This window comes from Alligator mississippiensis, chromosome 5, assembly GCF_030867095.1.
Source record: "Alligator mississippiensis isolate rAllMis1 chromosome 5, rAllMis1, whole genome shotgun sequence".
Taxonomy (NCBI): Eukaryota; Metazoa; Chordata; order Crocodylia; family Alligatoridae; genus Alligator; species Alligator mississippiensis.
This window is the reverse complement of record NC_081828.1, coordinates 135,853,369-135,869,082: the sequence shown is the minus strand read 5'-3', so window position 1 is coordinate 135,869,082 and position 15,714 is coordinate 135,853,369. Positions and strand designations below refer to the sequence as shown.

At 43.8% G+C, this 15,714-nt stretch overlaps 1 protein-coding gene across 2 annotated transcripts in view; it reads right to left on the bottom strand.

The window, feature by feature from the left end:
- ULK4 (unc-51 like kinase 4) overlaps positions 1-15,714 on the bottom strand; it is a 468,513-nt gene that overhangs the window by 103,240 nt on the left and 349,559 nt on the right. For both annotated transcript variants that reach the window (XM_019483510.2, XM_019483506.2), the window contains exon 34: positions 12,948-13,046. In XM_019483510.2, the coding sequence (XP_019339055.1) occupies positions 12,948-13,046 (99 nt within the window). The remainder of the gene's footprint in view (positions 1-12,947; positions 13,047-15,714) is intronic.

Sequence of the window (15,714 nt, the reverse complement as noted above, 5' to 3'; positions counted from 1 at the left end):
TAAAGAAAATACGAAAGCAAGCATCATTATTGAATCTGCTAACTTTACTATAATTACTAGTAAATGTGCACAGTTTTAAATTAAATTTTAAACATCATAATACTATATTTCAAAGCAGAATAAGTCTCCTACCTAGCCAAGGAAAACACATTTTAGGGTGGATCTTTTTTTAGCTCCCTTGGTCTAATTAAGACACCTTTCTGAATTTCTGTACTTATGACCAATACATTTTTACTTCCCCAGTGGTTTTGCTGTGCAACTCCAACAAGGGAAATTCTGCCTAGTAGTCAGCCCTGTTGGAGTTCAAAGTGAGTAAGTAGTGGCACAGGATTTTAGACAAGTGAATATCAAAGTGGCACCATTTCAAGGAAGATCATGGCAATACCTTCTTTTATGCCTATAATGTACAGTAAAGAAAGTTTTATGTCCTGCCACAGATAGCCCACTTCCATTAATAGATGGTAAAATCCCATTATGCGGTCTATACACAATGCTACTATTTCTACTGATACTTTGGTGCCCCAAAGACAGCTTGCTTCCCATGCTCTGTAAGTGAAGCAGGTGCATAATCTTCAAATCATAGAACTGTAGTACTGGAAAGGACCTCACAGGATAATCAGACTCAAACTTCTGCATAAGAGAGAGAAAGCTTGAGAAGTAAAAAAAGTAGTTCTTGTTAGATATAGATTTATATGGTACCATATAAACAATCAACAGACCTTCCATCATTTAAAAGAGCTGTTGTTTGGGAAAATATCACTATTGCCAGTTGCTCTCTGGTGTCAAAAACTTGAAAATGTCGTTCTCCTGAGATAGGGCAAGTTTCCAACAAAATCACCTCTCACTAACATGATATGATCTAAGAGGGGATGGAAGAGAAATCAAGCATCATTCAGAAGTAAATACTGTATTACAGTTGGTTGGGAAAGAGTTCTTTGAACAGCTTGCCATAAATGTCAAGGCTACTCTGTTTATAGTAAATTATCACTTTCAACTAGAGATTTCTGATTTAGGAGCCATCACTCATGCCATGGACCAAGAATGAGGATTTATGGGAACAAAGAACAAAATGAGGTTGCTCATTTTTAACTGAATTTTAAATCAGTGGCTCATTCTTGGCTTGGAATGGTAATTTTGATTTTTTTGAAGCTCTGCTTATGTAACCTTACTTAAATTTAGAATAAAGATAATAGTAAACTCATGTAAAACTATCACACAATTACTGCTATGATTAGAAAGATTTAGGATCATCTGCTGTCCTGCACAAAGGCGGTTCACACTAATTAATGCTTCTTCCTTGGTTTGGAAAATTTCTTGGATAGTGCAGTGAATTTTAGGGACCACTTTTCCTGCTTTTGTAAATTTAAATAAACTTTTTAAAATTTGTAAACATTTGACTAAATTTAGCATATCAACAAATCTCAATGTTTCCATTTATACCTTCTGCACAATATAATCTTAGCTGTAATAAGTAATTTACAACTCTTTTTAAAAGCAGAAGCACTGGACAAAAAAGAATCCAAGTGGAATTAGTTTTAAAAAGTCAACTTGACAAAAAGAATCTAATAGTAAGTGCTCAATTTACTTTGCTTTGATTGATCAATTAAGGGCAATAGTGATCATGGGTTTAAATACTGCATTATCTGTACTCGCAATTTTTCTGCATGGTGGGTTTTGGAATGATTTCTGCTTCCATATTCTTAAGAACTTAGAAGTTTCATTTAAAAGCAATTTGCATTTTTTATATTTCCTTCAGTGTACCCAAAGTAATGGACTAAATCACAAGTATAGAAGGGAAACATTGATTCTAAGATTTTGGTATTTTCATGTTTAACTCATATCAACTTTTGAAGAATTACTGAAAGAGCTAAGCATTTAAAACTTTGCAAAAAAAAAAAAGATTCAATGGGACAGAGGATATAAATCATCATCTTGAAAGATATAAATATCAGTGAGGGAGGGATTTGTTCAAGGTCTAATAAGTTATAAACCTGGTAAAAATAATGGTGTGAAATAAAGAACAAGAGAAAGTCTGAATTCAATGACAGAAAATTCTAATCAGGGTGCGGACCAGTGAAAATATTATGGCTGCTGAAAAGGGATCCATGGGACTTATGACAATTAGGCTGAATCTGCTGTAACTGTTTAGCTTGTCTATTCTATTTCACAAGTAGAATCTGAAGTGCAATAATTTACTGACTCTTTCATTTATAGCTAAATGATGTTCTTTATCTTCATTTGTGGTAGAATAGGAGTAGATGTAACACAGCACAGGATGTTCTGTTACTAGCAGGGGCCTGAGGGGCAGCCAGGCAGCTTGCAGCTGCCTGCAATGCCAGTTAGGCAGAGAGGCCTGATTGGGAGCAGGGCCCAGCTGTGCTCTAAAAGAGCTGAACCCTGAACAGCTAAGGGGCAGCAGCTTGCTGCTGCAGCCAAAGGAACAACACTGAGGTGAGCTGCTGTCCATGGAACACTCTTGGAGGTAAGGGCTGGGGCTATAGGGAAAGAGAAGACCCCATGGTTCTGGGCATGACTGGAAACTGCACCCTGCTGGGGACAGATGGCCTGGTGGGATTTTCTATGCTGGGACAGTCCCCCAGAAATGCCAGGTCAGTTACTGACCTGGTGAAAGGCAAGTATGGGGTGTCTTCTAACCCCAGCTCCACATCCCTGGTGGGTGAGATCAAGCAGGGGGAGCCCAGATTCCTAGAGAGTACCGATGCAGGTCCCAGGTCAGTGGAGGGACCTGTGGCAGCACTCAGACTCTTGGTGGAGGTCTGAGGTTGCATACAGAAGCCACCGTGAAGTTCCGAGGCGGGGGGGAAGAGTCCTGAGCCTTGGGGAGCTCCTGGGGCCAGGCATAAGGAGATAGCCCAGGCAGGGCTTGGGGACAGGGGTTGGAGCCCTGATCTAGTGGGGAGTGAGGGTCCTGATGAGACTCTGGAGCTTGGTTACCAGTGTGAGCCACTGGAGGGAGAAACATATGAGAGGCATGGGATACGATAAGGGGATATTGGAGTCATATACATAGGTCTTTGCCATCAGGGCAGCTAAACAGGCAGCCTCCCACCTTATTAACATTGGATAATTGGTAACATCAAGGCATGGCAGAAGAGGAGGCAGGCTCTAAGACAAGTGGGTGGGCCTCCATTTAGACCAGTTCCAGGATGCTCACTTGTTATAGAAGACAAAACTGAACAAGTGCAACGTATCTGATGAGTTCTCAAAAACAGTGAGATTCTCCACCCCCTCCACACTTTAAAGCAGTACAATTGGTTGTCTGTCTATGCCTTTAGAGTTCCAATTGCCCTTCAGGATCTTATACCTCTGTTTCCAGAAGGGCAAAGTCAGCAAAACTCAAAAATCTGAAAACCAGAAAATGAAGATTTAAGACATAATCCCTGTAACCTTAACTCTATCCCCTGCCATGCTTCAATGGACAATTGGAATTATTTGCAAGCACTCCAGGTCATTTCATTGTACTAGTGCAGGTGTATTAAAATGATGGAGGAATTAGTTGGAACAACTTGGTAGAGCCTGTAGGAGACAATCTGAGTAAGCCATGCCCTTTGATGGACTCCACTAGCATAATCGGGGGGGGGGGGGGGGAGGGAAGGTGGCAGCTCTTCACTGCATGGCCATAGGAACCAGGCAGCCCTGCATATAGCCATGTATTTGTGGGGGGGGAGGGGGGGGACGGCAGACCAAGTGGGGCAAGTGGAATGGTGTCCCCTTGCCCCCTAGGAAGTCCGTGCCATAGCAAGTGCAGCCATGCACCCAAAAGCATATTTGGGGAGAGGGAGCGAGCAGGGCACCAAATGTGGCTCCCAGAGAGCCCACCATGGGGCTACAGCAGCCCAAGCTGATGCTGCTACAGTAGTAGAAGCTGCCTTCTCTGTATAGAGAGCAGGAACAAACAGAATGGCATCATGCTGGTGATCACTTTTGTGGTTCCACAGATAGCCCAAGCTTTTAGATGTTGTGACTCTGGTCCAAGTGAAGAGAAAGGCAACAAAATAATTTCTTTGCAAAGCCTAAGGAAAATTCTACTTGTTGGACTGTTTCTGTTCAAAAGAACAGGGCTGCCTGAGATCCTGGAGGGATGGAAGAGCTTGTCTAGAGCACTATCTGTATCTCAGGTTCCAATTTACTTCCTGAGTAGATATGATACAGTTTTTCTGGGTTATAAATGTTTATTACCATGACTGGCTTTACCCATGCTTTTGCTTTCTTAGAAAAGTTTATTTGGGGTTTAACAAAGAAAGGATTTGCTGCTCTTGTATGTACAGGTGCCATTTTTCATTTGTGTGTCATGTTTTCACTGTTGAAGGAGAATACTGTTTTCCTGCTGTTTTGACTGAGGCCATAATCCTGCAAGGGTATTGCCACCACAGAGCATTAACAGCTGCATGAAACGCTTCCAATTTCTGAGTCTGGTGTATCTGGGAGAGGAGGGGACACCCAGATCAAAGTTCTAGGATTCAGAGTGGGGGCCTGCCCAAGCTGGGTGGCCCTTATTCTTGGGGACCATTTTACCATGAAAGTTTGCTATGCTTCTGCTGAAGGTCTTTTCCTGGTCGCTCCCTGAATCTGTCATGAAACACATCTCAAAGACAAAATCTGCTCTAACAGTTCAAAATGAAAAGCTGTAGCATGGCCATAATCAAATGACTGCTGGTACTCTTTTCACCTGTTTGAACTATTGCTTGAGACCCCTTCATCTTGGATTGTTTTGATGATGATCCCTTGCAGTTATCTGGAGTGCAATTGCTTTGTATACAGCTGAAACCAATTGATTTCTTTTCAGGGCCTGTAATACTTTTACCTCTTCCCAGAGGTTTCACAAATTTCATAGACATTAGGGCTGCAAGGGACCTCGGAAGATCATCGAGTCCAGCCCCCTGCCCAAAGGGCAGGAAGTCAGCTGGGGTCATAGGATCCCAGCAAGATAAGCATCCAGTTTGCTCTTGAAGGTGTTCAATGTAGGCGCTTGAACCACCTCCGGGGGCAGGCTGTTCCAGACCTTGGGGGCTCAGACAGTAAAGAAATTCTTCCTTATGTCCAGCCTGAAACGGTCTTGTAGTAGTTTATGACCATTCGACCTAGTCGTCATCCCTTGGGGCGCTCTGGTGAACAAACGTTCCCCCAGATACTGGTGGTCACCCCTGATAAACTTGTAGGTGGCCATCAGATCACCCCTGAGCCTGCGCTTTTCCAGGCTAAAGAGCCCCAGGGCTCTCAGCCTGTCATCATAGGGTCTGCTTCCCTGACCTCTGATCATGAGCTTGGCTCTTCTCTGGACTCTCTCAAGCTTCTCCACATCCAAAGACCTCCATGCAGCTCCAGTAGACAGATCAGTAGGCAGCAGCTGGCATCCTTGAAAATGCACTGGGAGGTTGTGTAGATCATACAGAGAAGAAAACTAGTGAGTTCCCAAAGTTTCAGACCCTGGAGTGTCCAAGCAGTACCTGGCCATGCATCAGAACTAAGTGTGAGATGAGATCTAGGTATCATCACTATATGACCATAAAATTCATAAAGGTGAGCAGAGAGGGCACAAAACAGTGTGGGAAGGCAGATGATAGGCAGTTGATTTGAGGCAACTGCCTATCAAGAAAGCAAGGGTAGCCTTGTGATTACAATTACAATTTCTCACCATCATGATGGTTAGAAATATTATTAAAACTGTGTCACCGTAAGTTGAAGGCAGTTAACTTGCAGCAGCTGACTGACTCAAGGAGAGGTCAAGTATAAATTAAGCTGTCAATCATTGAGTGTTAAACACGATAGAGAGGGGTGCAACCCCCAAATTAGGAAATCTAAGGCCTCTACGTGCTGAAAGCTGTAAAGGGAAAACAGCAGAGGAGAGATCAGTCTGGACAGCTCCTGCATAAATATGGTTTGCCCTTAGCATCCACTCTCTGCTACTGTGAGAGAAGATACCTAGCTACTGACCCAGAAAAGGATGGCTTTTCTAATGTTCTTATATTCTTGTTTGAAAAAGAATACCATATTTAGCCCTGATTCATCTAGGAATAAATTTTACACTGATAGGTGGAGCTAAATCTCACTTAGGAGTTGCATCATGCATATGCAGCTTTTTTGAATGGGGATGCCATTACTTTATATAGGCTAAACTGCTCCTTGTTCACAGTCCAACCTTAGCCTGCACTCCCATGAGGTACAATGAATTTCAAGGCAAGCAAGCATGTGGACTTTAGAACACTTAGATAAATCAACCTTTAAACAGAAAGTAGTTTGCAGAGAGGTGTGAAGTGATCCATTCATCTCTATTTTAAGTTTTAAAATGAACGAGACTATCCCACAGAGATGATTACAGCCTGAACCAATAGCTCAGAGAGGTGTGAACTCCTCCATTCGTCTCATTGGGTGTTCCCATGCCCCCAAATCCCTGGTTCCAGTAGTTGACAGCCTGAGATTTGCATCACACATTTCCATTTTTAACTTGTTACCCAGACTCAGCCTTGTGTGCTTGGTGCATATTTCTCTCACGGTGTCTTCAAATCATGAGACTGTGGGCCTCTGAACCCCTCTTCCTGTTCCCTTCTGAGCCACTAAAGGACAAGCATATTCAGAAGGGAACAGATAGAGGGGATTCATAATGCCCCTGATCCCACCTCATAAACCCTAGGGGGGTCGGATCCCCCCAGGTCCAGGCTCTCATGTGGCAGAGCAGAGAAAGACAGACCACCCAGACTGAAGCATGTACAGCCTATGCACAGCAGAAGGAAGCCTTCTCAGACCTGTCTCCCTCAACCTCAACACAGAGGTAGAGAGGTAATCAGATACCAATCCCTAAACCCCTGCTTTTCTGAAGGGGACTGGGGATGGAGGTCTGATAGGGGCCCACAAAGTACAGCTCAGATGTGAGAGCATGAACAAGGGCTCAGCTGCACATCTCTTTCCTATTCTTTCCACTTTTCCATGATTTAATCCCTTCTGCTATTAATGCAAATATTTGCATACATAATCTATCTTGTATCTGAAAATAGCTTGAGAGTCTTCCAAATTTCTTATTAAACTCAAATGACATTTTCCCAAAAGAACAACAGCAATGAAAAAAACCTTTTTTGACAGAGGAAGACAGTAGAGCAAGATGCTTTCTTTCCCCCTTTCCCAAGATTTTGGCCAAGTGTTACCTTTGATTTGCTATTTGGACTCCTTCCCTGCTACAAGCTTTCTTATATGGTTCTTTGAATGCAGTGTAAATGCTGATCTTAGTCCCCTGTTATCTGATGATAACCTCTTCTTTTAATCCTGTAAATCACTGGGAGTGAGCTTTTTTGGTAGGCATGACACACATTAGCCTCACACCCTCCCTGAGTGCCACTCTGATCCCCTTCCCCTACCTGACTTGCTGCTCCATTTTCTGATCCCTGCCTGGTGCTCTCTGCCCTATCTGCCACTGTGCTGCCTGTCTCCTTTCCAGTCCACCATGTGCCACACATGGTTGGCCACCCCTGCTACAAGGTATTTTTAAAGAATTTTAGCATGACTATTTACATAACTCTTCTACTACTTGCCCCTCTGCTTGCTGATGCATCGAACTGCTGAAATTTCAAGAACTGAAGACAGTTTAAAAACTGTGAAAATTTTAAGCCTCTGGTGACATCTGTGACAGTCATCCATAATCATAATTAAGTGAAGCTCTAATTCAAAAACATCCTGGAAGTTATAACAGAAATGACTAAGCCAGACAAGCAGAGCTTTAACAGGGCTAAGCTGACAAAAATATATACTATGTACATATTATATTTGAAGAGTTTGTTAAGTGCACATGTTGCCTTGAACCACTCTTTGAAACTGTGGTAGTGATACTACATTTAAAGCATCATTGCATTCTAAATAACTGTTTTCAGTCACTTAAAATCTTTTCAGAACTGTTTGTCTATGGTTTAATGTCCTCATCTTTGGCACAATTTAGATGTAGATTTTTATTTTTTTGAAAAGTAAAGTTATTTCTGAAGTATACAAGTATGGGGGAAATGTTTTGTGCTTCAAAAACAATCCGTGCTGCTTTGACTTTTGCATTAAGCTCAAGTGGAGCTTTGTTTTAAAGTAAAAACTTGGCGAATCCTCACATTCAGAAACAGCTCAGATGGTTTGAGGAGGACCAGGTCATCATAGAGCCTTTAACACCCACACCAAATCATCTGTCTCAGGCCATAGACTGGCATTAGGGTATGCACACATAAGCAGTAAAGTAGGAGGAGGAGGGAGGCACTTTAATTAGAGTGACTCTTGGAGCTGCTCTAATTAAAGCATCCACAGCGTCTTGTGTATTCAGTATCCCGCGCTTCAAAATGGTGGCAGGGTGCTTTAATTAAAGCTTGTCCACCACCATTTTGAAGCATGGAGACACTGAATACACATGACACTGAGGTTGCTGAAGCATGCTAATTAGCACATTCCAGCAGACTCAATTAATATACAGACTCATTCTAATTAGAAAGCGCTGGAGCAGATGTCAGGCACATGTATAGGTGTGACCTAGATTTTTAGTCCAAAAAGTGCCCCAGCACTTAGAAGTGCTACAAAAATTTAGTGCTAAAGGTAGGGACAGATGTACAGAACCCCCCCGGCTAGAATACCATAAATCACTGCAAAGGTATGTAGTGGCATTCTCACCAACCAGAGGGATGTGATAGGAGGTTGCTCAGCCCTGGGGCTTGATTGCTGACAGCCTGCCCATTCCCCTGCCATGAAGGAGGAGAATCGCTGCCAGCCTGCCAGGGTGATGCAGGGAGGGGGCCTTCATTGAGCATGTCATGCTGCAGCCTTCAGCTCTGCTACTCACCTCCAGGGGGAGGGGAGAGGATGGCAGGCTGTCTGTGTGTGCTGTAGCCCCTGGCAGTGGCGACATGTAGGGGGTGCACGTGCACCCCTTGAGAGCACTGGTGCACCCCCTGACTGGCCGCGCTCCCCACTTAGGCGATGGGCAGGAGAGGCAGGCAGGAGTGCTGATGTCCCCACTGTGAGCACCGGCCAGAGAGTGGGAGCACTGGATGTAGCGGCCATTTCCGGGAGTGCCACAGCCACTTTTGGGAGCAGCACAGCTGCTCACCAGTTGGTAAGTTTTGCTGCGGGATTGGCTGCAGGGGACTCCTCCTCAGGTCAGTGAGACTGGCTGCAGAGGGACCCCCGCAGTTGCTGACTAGTTGCTGGGGGGGGGGGGGGGGGGAACATGCTCCCTTTGACTAAGGTAGCACCAGTTGCCCATGGCTCTTGGAATCTCTACTGGGAGAGTGGAGATTTCCCTGTAGCCAGCTGGTACCCAGATATCTGTAAGCAGGCGGCACCTCATCCCAGGGGAACTGTGAGGCCAGCAGGCTTAGTTACTGTACACCCCACTCTCTCTCCCTTCCTTCACCCGTGGATAAGAGTTGGGAGAATACAGCATGGCTTTATATTTAAACCAGCAAGCACCAAGCCACATAAAATAGACTTTAACCTCATTGGGACATTCAAGGAAGTAAAATAAAGCAACACACAGTGATAATTGAGGCTACATTGCTGACATGAGGAAAAAGGATGCAGGACAGGTACACACCTCATTTTATCCTTTAATTAAAAAGTAACAAGAGATGGTATAGTTGGTGCAGATGGTATAGTTTGAGTAAAGCTTAGCTACTATTTTTTTTTCTTATTTAGGGAACTAATGGTATTTAAGTCAAAGTAAAAAATTGCTATTTCCAGTTCTACTTAAAGGGACATCAAGAATCTGTTCAGGTCTCAAAAGTTATGACATAGTATTTTTAAATTTAAGTTTAAACAATCTGAGAGTTGATGCATATTAAATATTATACAACTAACCCTGGATCACTTCTTTCTTTTTGTTTTAGGCTATTGAGTTGGCATTATATAAAAAAAAAAAAAAAAAAAAAAAAAAAAGATTTTATCATTTGCTGGTGCAGGCAAATCCAGACAAATGGTCCACAAATAAGTCTTATAGAGAAAGATTATAGGGAAGGAATCATATTCTCCCCAAGATAAGAGTCCACTGATAGAATTAAAATCACAAATTCAACACGTGTCTGGATATGTACAGGTTTTGTTGAGTTGAGACTCAATCTTTTAATCTAAAACGTAAAACAATGCCAAGGGGAAGGGAAGGGATCAATGATGAGTCAGGAGGCCTATGGTAGGATCTGATATTTAACAATGCAGTTACAATGGAATACATCCCCACCAACCATACTTCCAACAGCAAAGCCTTGAAAAGGCACTAAGGACTGAAGCAAAACCCAAGAAGAACTAGTACAGAACCTTATTTTAAAAGGTTTGGAAGAGACTCTAGGAAGTCAAGAAGGGAAGGTGGCAAACTCCAATGGCCCATGTTTTGAATTTAGGCAGGCAGGCAGGGAGTAGGAACAAATTACCTTGGAAAGAAGAGTATTTGGCACTAGGAGTAGATCCTCACGTAGTTTAGACCATTTTTGCTATCTGCAAGGACTGGAAAAGCATAAAGTGGCCTTACAGAACCCATAGGCAGTAGAAGACTGGGGCTAACGAAGCTTAGACACCCCAAATGCGGGGCAGCAGGTAGAGCTGCAGGGTAGCCTGGCTGCAGGCTCCGAGCTGCTGTGGCAAGGAGGGAGAGGCACACACACTCAGACACACAGCCAGCCAAAATCTCAGCCCTAGTGTATGGATTACTGCCCAGCATGGTAGTCAGGAAAATTTCAGTGTACTTTGAAGGGGAAGGAGCTTGGGGAGGGGCAGATCAAGGCCCCCACAGTGTGGGAGAGAGTGGGGCAGGCGCTGGAGTGAATGGGGCCCTGGGGCAGGTCATGGGACTAGTGGAGTCCTGGGCATCTTGTCCAGGGGCACATGGGGGCTCTTGCCCCACGGTGGCAGCCACATGGCAGTGTGCGGCTCTCTGGCCAGAGGCAGTGGGGCACACAGCCCAACCTGCAGCCGCAGCCTGCCCTCACCCCATGCACAGATCAGAGTTGCACGTGCCCCCCAGGCCTCTGCCGGAGTGCATGCAGCAGCAGGAGCCTCCTCATGTCCCCGGACAAGTCACCCAGGCTGAGCATCACATGACCCACCCCGGGGCCCCATTCACCCCAGTCCCTGCCCCTGCTTTTGCCCCACTCCCTCCTGCACTGTGGGGGCCTTGATCTGCCTCCCCACACCTCTTCCCCATGACAGACTAACCTGCTGGGAGGGGTGTGGGTACACACACAAGCACACACACACTCAGGCCCCCCCCCCCGATATAATATTTTCTCCCTCTGCCTATGAGAGAACCTGTGCCTGGCTGAAGAAGGATTTCCCTAGTAAAAGGTGTGAAGAAACCCCCCTCTCTCTGCCACTCACTTGGGACAAACCAGGTGACCCCTGTATCTCCTTGGTTTCTTCTTGGTACTGGCTGGTCAATCAGCCTGGCCAAAAAATCTCCTAGGGGGAGCAGAGGGCTTTCCTCTTCCTCCAGCAGACATTTTGAAAAGCCACAAGCAATGTGCCCCCAGGTGCAGCTTGGATGATTCTCTGTAAGTAAAGACCTGGAAACTAGCCAGAAGTCTAGAAATAAGTATAGGCAGTTGTGCCTTAAAAGGATCATTGCATCTAATATCTGCAAATTATCAATTTACTTTTGTTTGCTCTGACTTCCTTGTTCAACACCCCCCGCCCCCCCCCCATCAATAAAGGTATTGGGTTACAGTGGATTACTGGGGATAGGCAGGCCTTTTGTTCCCTTTGCTTGGCCAGTGAAGTTGGGCTTGGCTTTTTATTTTTCTCCAGTACCTGAGGCTATCTTTGGATGCTTTGGGCTGACAGAAGCACCCCAAAATATTACTGTGGGCAAAGCACCTCCAAGGTTTGCCTAGTCTGTGTGCCCTGGGCTGCACAGAGCCCCCTACCAGAGACCAATGCCTAGGTGATGGCAGCGTTACCCCAGGTTGTGGGTGTTCTCCGGAAATGGGGATGGCTGGCTGTAGGCTCCTCAGGGGAGACTCCTAAAGCATGGTTTTGGGCCTGGCACAGTGAGGAGGGTGGCTCTACATAGTTGTGCCCTCTATTGTGCCATCACAAAAGGAAACCACCACAGAAGGGTGTCCTTTGAGGACCCTTTGTTGAATGTATTGCATACCAGAGCCACGGCATTCTAAGCTGGGGAGATTTCAGGCAATGGTGTGACCCCCTAAGGATAGCCCAGTGGAAGCTTCCAAAACTTGGAGATATCCTTATGGCTATTTAATAGTTACATTAAACTATTTAAACCAAATTTATCTAGTTTTAGGTTACACCAGAGTAATAACAGAGAAACACATGCAACTATTTTCTGCTTCATAACTCTTACATCAAAAGTTTCTGTTTCCTTTGAACAAACATGATTTTTTCAAGTTAACACCTTTGTATACAAACTTGTGATAGCTAGTCAAATGGTAGGTCATCTGTGTTAAGCATATCCTTTCAATCTCTTTTAGGCATTCTATAGATCTCAACAAAGCTCTCTGTTTTTGTGTTGAATGTTGTCTTGGTTATTACTTTAATGTGATATAGCTAAGTCATAAAGTGAAACTCAAGAGGTTAAAACCTGTGTAAAACAAAATGATGATACTGTTAACCACTGCGAAATAAGAATTGTTCAAAACTAGTCAGATTTATCAGCAGCAATAATTGTTAGTCTACAGATCTCAAATGTCCTGTTTTTTTACTCGGTGGTCACCATTCCATTTGTAAGTACCAGAAAAGACATAAGCCCAAAACAAAGCTAAACTTACGTAGCCTAAGTTATGAGCATGTGGCCCTCAAAGTCTTGCAATGTGATAAACAAGTCAGTCATTTGCAACATGCTTTATGCAAAGTATTTCCAAATAATGAAAATTCAGTGTCTAGAGCTTTGAAATATGGAATTCAGATGAGTAAATCCAACTTCAGCAACATTCCAATAGTCTTACAAATAAGCAAGTTCTTACCAGTTGAATAAGCAGGCTAATTAGGTCTGTCAGGGGTTTATTGATAAGCAGAAGGTCTTCAGCAACCTGAGTATCTCCTCCTGTGCCAGATTTCTGAGCCTTAGTAAGACAGGGAAGAATAAAAAGAAGTCTTGGTGAGCACTTAGTTCTGAGAAACAAATAAGGTCCATTAGGTGGTAAAAATCTGAATGGAAATTTGTAGGGGACTTAAATTGCCTTTCCTGGTTTAGTATTCAGAAAGCCCCTACAAGCAGTTAAAATCTAACTGTGTCGGTAACAATCAGTTAAAAGCTAAAGGAACTCATGCTGTCACATCCATTCTAAACAGATTTAATATGCTGACCTACATGACATTTCTTCAGCAAGAGATATTGACTATGAAATACATATCTATGAAACTATAATATATGGCTGTCCATCCAGTGTTTTATACACACACACACTATTTCCCTACATAAACAGGAAACAACTTTATTGTAATATATAATACTCTGCTGAAAGTCTTCATTTCTTTATTTAGAAGTGGAAATTTTAAGTACCACTGAAAAACAAGGAAAGCAAAATCATTCAAATGTTAATATTTGGCACTGCTTTTCATTCCTTTCCTCCTGACCCTTGTTGCTTCCTGAAAAAATATACTTAAAATACATTTTAAAATATTTTTGAAACAGAAACTAGTAAAATCTTCCAATAGCAGAAGTCTATATCATGTTCTACTACTACTCATAATTCTAATCATCGTTACTCCTCCTTCCTTCACACATTGTTCACCATCTCTGGTTGTGGTATTGTAAACCCTTCATCCCCCATTCACTAAGCAAGTCTTTAGCAGATTCTGAATGAAGGACTTTCAGTATCAAAGTAGCCTTCTACCACTTCAGTTAAGTAATACCTTGTATGAGTTTTTGATAGTCTCCTTTGTGGTCTAGCCACTAAAGAAGGATGTGACTCATCCCTTAGAAAGATTTTATACTATGCATAATTTATGGCCTGATCCTGGAAACCTTACTCTCATCTAGTACCAGTGGCAATGTGTAGGGGGTGCATGGGGATGAACATGCACCCCCTGAGAGAGCTGGTAAACACCCTGACAGACCGTGCTCCCCACTTAGGTGACAGGCGGGGGGGCAGGGGGAGCACCAGTGCCCCCCCTGCAACACCAGCCAGGGAGTGGGAGTGCCGGATGAAGTGCCGCGGCCACTTCCAGGAGGCACCACAGCCGCTTCCCAGTCAGCGCAATTAGCCACAGGGGAATCCCCCCAGTCACTGACTGGACATGCCCCCCTGAGGTGGTACCAGTCGCCCATGTCTAATACCCAAGGATTTTCATCCGATTAAGGCAAGTATAAAATTGGGTCTGACTAAATCTAGAAAATGCAGGAGGGGGCATTTACGGAAGCTCATTTGTGGTTTTGCAGGGCCAAGAGAATCAAGCCTATCTTTTGAGAAGCATTCTGGAACAAAGGAGATCTGAAGAGCTGAACATTTGAGTAATGATGTACACTGGACAGCCCTGATTAAGGCTAGCTAACTAGAATCTTCAGGAGTTTAGAAGATATGCTGGGATTCAAAGAAGGTGAACAACCAAACCAACAGGAAGAAAACCAACTTCCAAGAGAAGTTGTGCTGGCTCCTTCCTTGGGGGTCTTTAAAAGGAGGCTGGATGAACACCTTGCCGGGGTTGTCTGACCGCAGTACTCTTTCCTGCCATGGCAGGGGGTCAGATTTGATCTGCTCAGGTCCCTTCTGACCCTACCAACTATGAAACTATGAAAAATATGAAATTACCTAAACTCATCAAGAAGCAGAGGGAAGCCTCTTTCATTTTAATGGAGAACATTACTGTTATTTTAGGCTACTGCTTGCACCAGGAGCAAGACATCTCCGTCCTGAATCAAGTATAGTGGCTGCCCAGTAAAGCAGAGACAAACTGAGAGTGAGGGGAGGAATCCCCCTTTGAAAAACAATGGTATCGGGAACAATAAGTTCTACAGTCCTAATCCCCTAGTGTGTAGGAACTAGGGCAAAACCTCCATGCACACAAGTTTTTAGATTCAGAAATTTATTGCTGTGTGTTTTGATCAATCCAAAAGGAAGTTGGAATAGATTATGCGGATCTGAGTTTGTGGAGATGAACTAAGGGTGTGGAAGCTTGAGCTTGTTTAATTTTAGGATTCCTTTAATGGTTGTATTTTGAGTCTCCAAAAAGAACTAGTGTGACAGCACTGAAGGAGATCTACACTGTGTAAGATCTAGGTGTTCTTGTGTTTATTTATCATGCCCCAAACCACAAATTATTTCTAGTTATAGTATATCACTCATGAGTAGGGTGGCTGTTGACACATCCCCAGAATACAGGACATTGCCTGTAGGGAGGCAGGGGTGGTGCACACGGTGCACTCCTGCAGATGGAAGCCAAGCTTGCTACTTGTTGGTGTGGGGGAGCCCTGGATCAGGTTCCCCTGCACCAGCAAAATGCATAATGAGATCTGATATGGGATCCCACAGTCGTGTCTGCTGTCATGTACACGTGGCATGGCAGAAAGTGTGATTGTTAGGATCCCACATCAGATTTCAATGCATCTTTACTTTAAAATCTGTCAAGGGCCTAGAGCAACAGTGGTCACATATTCAAATGGAAGGCAGCACAGTCTTTTAATTATAAGCATAACCTACCAGAATAGGATAATGTGACAGAATTTGGATTTTGGTTGTTTTACTTATTCCAGAAAATGCCGTATGGATAAGACCCCACAGGAAAATAAGT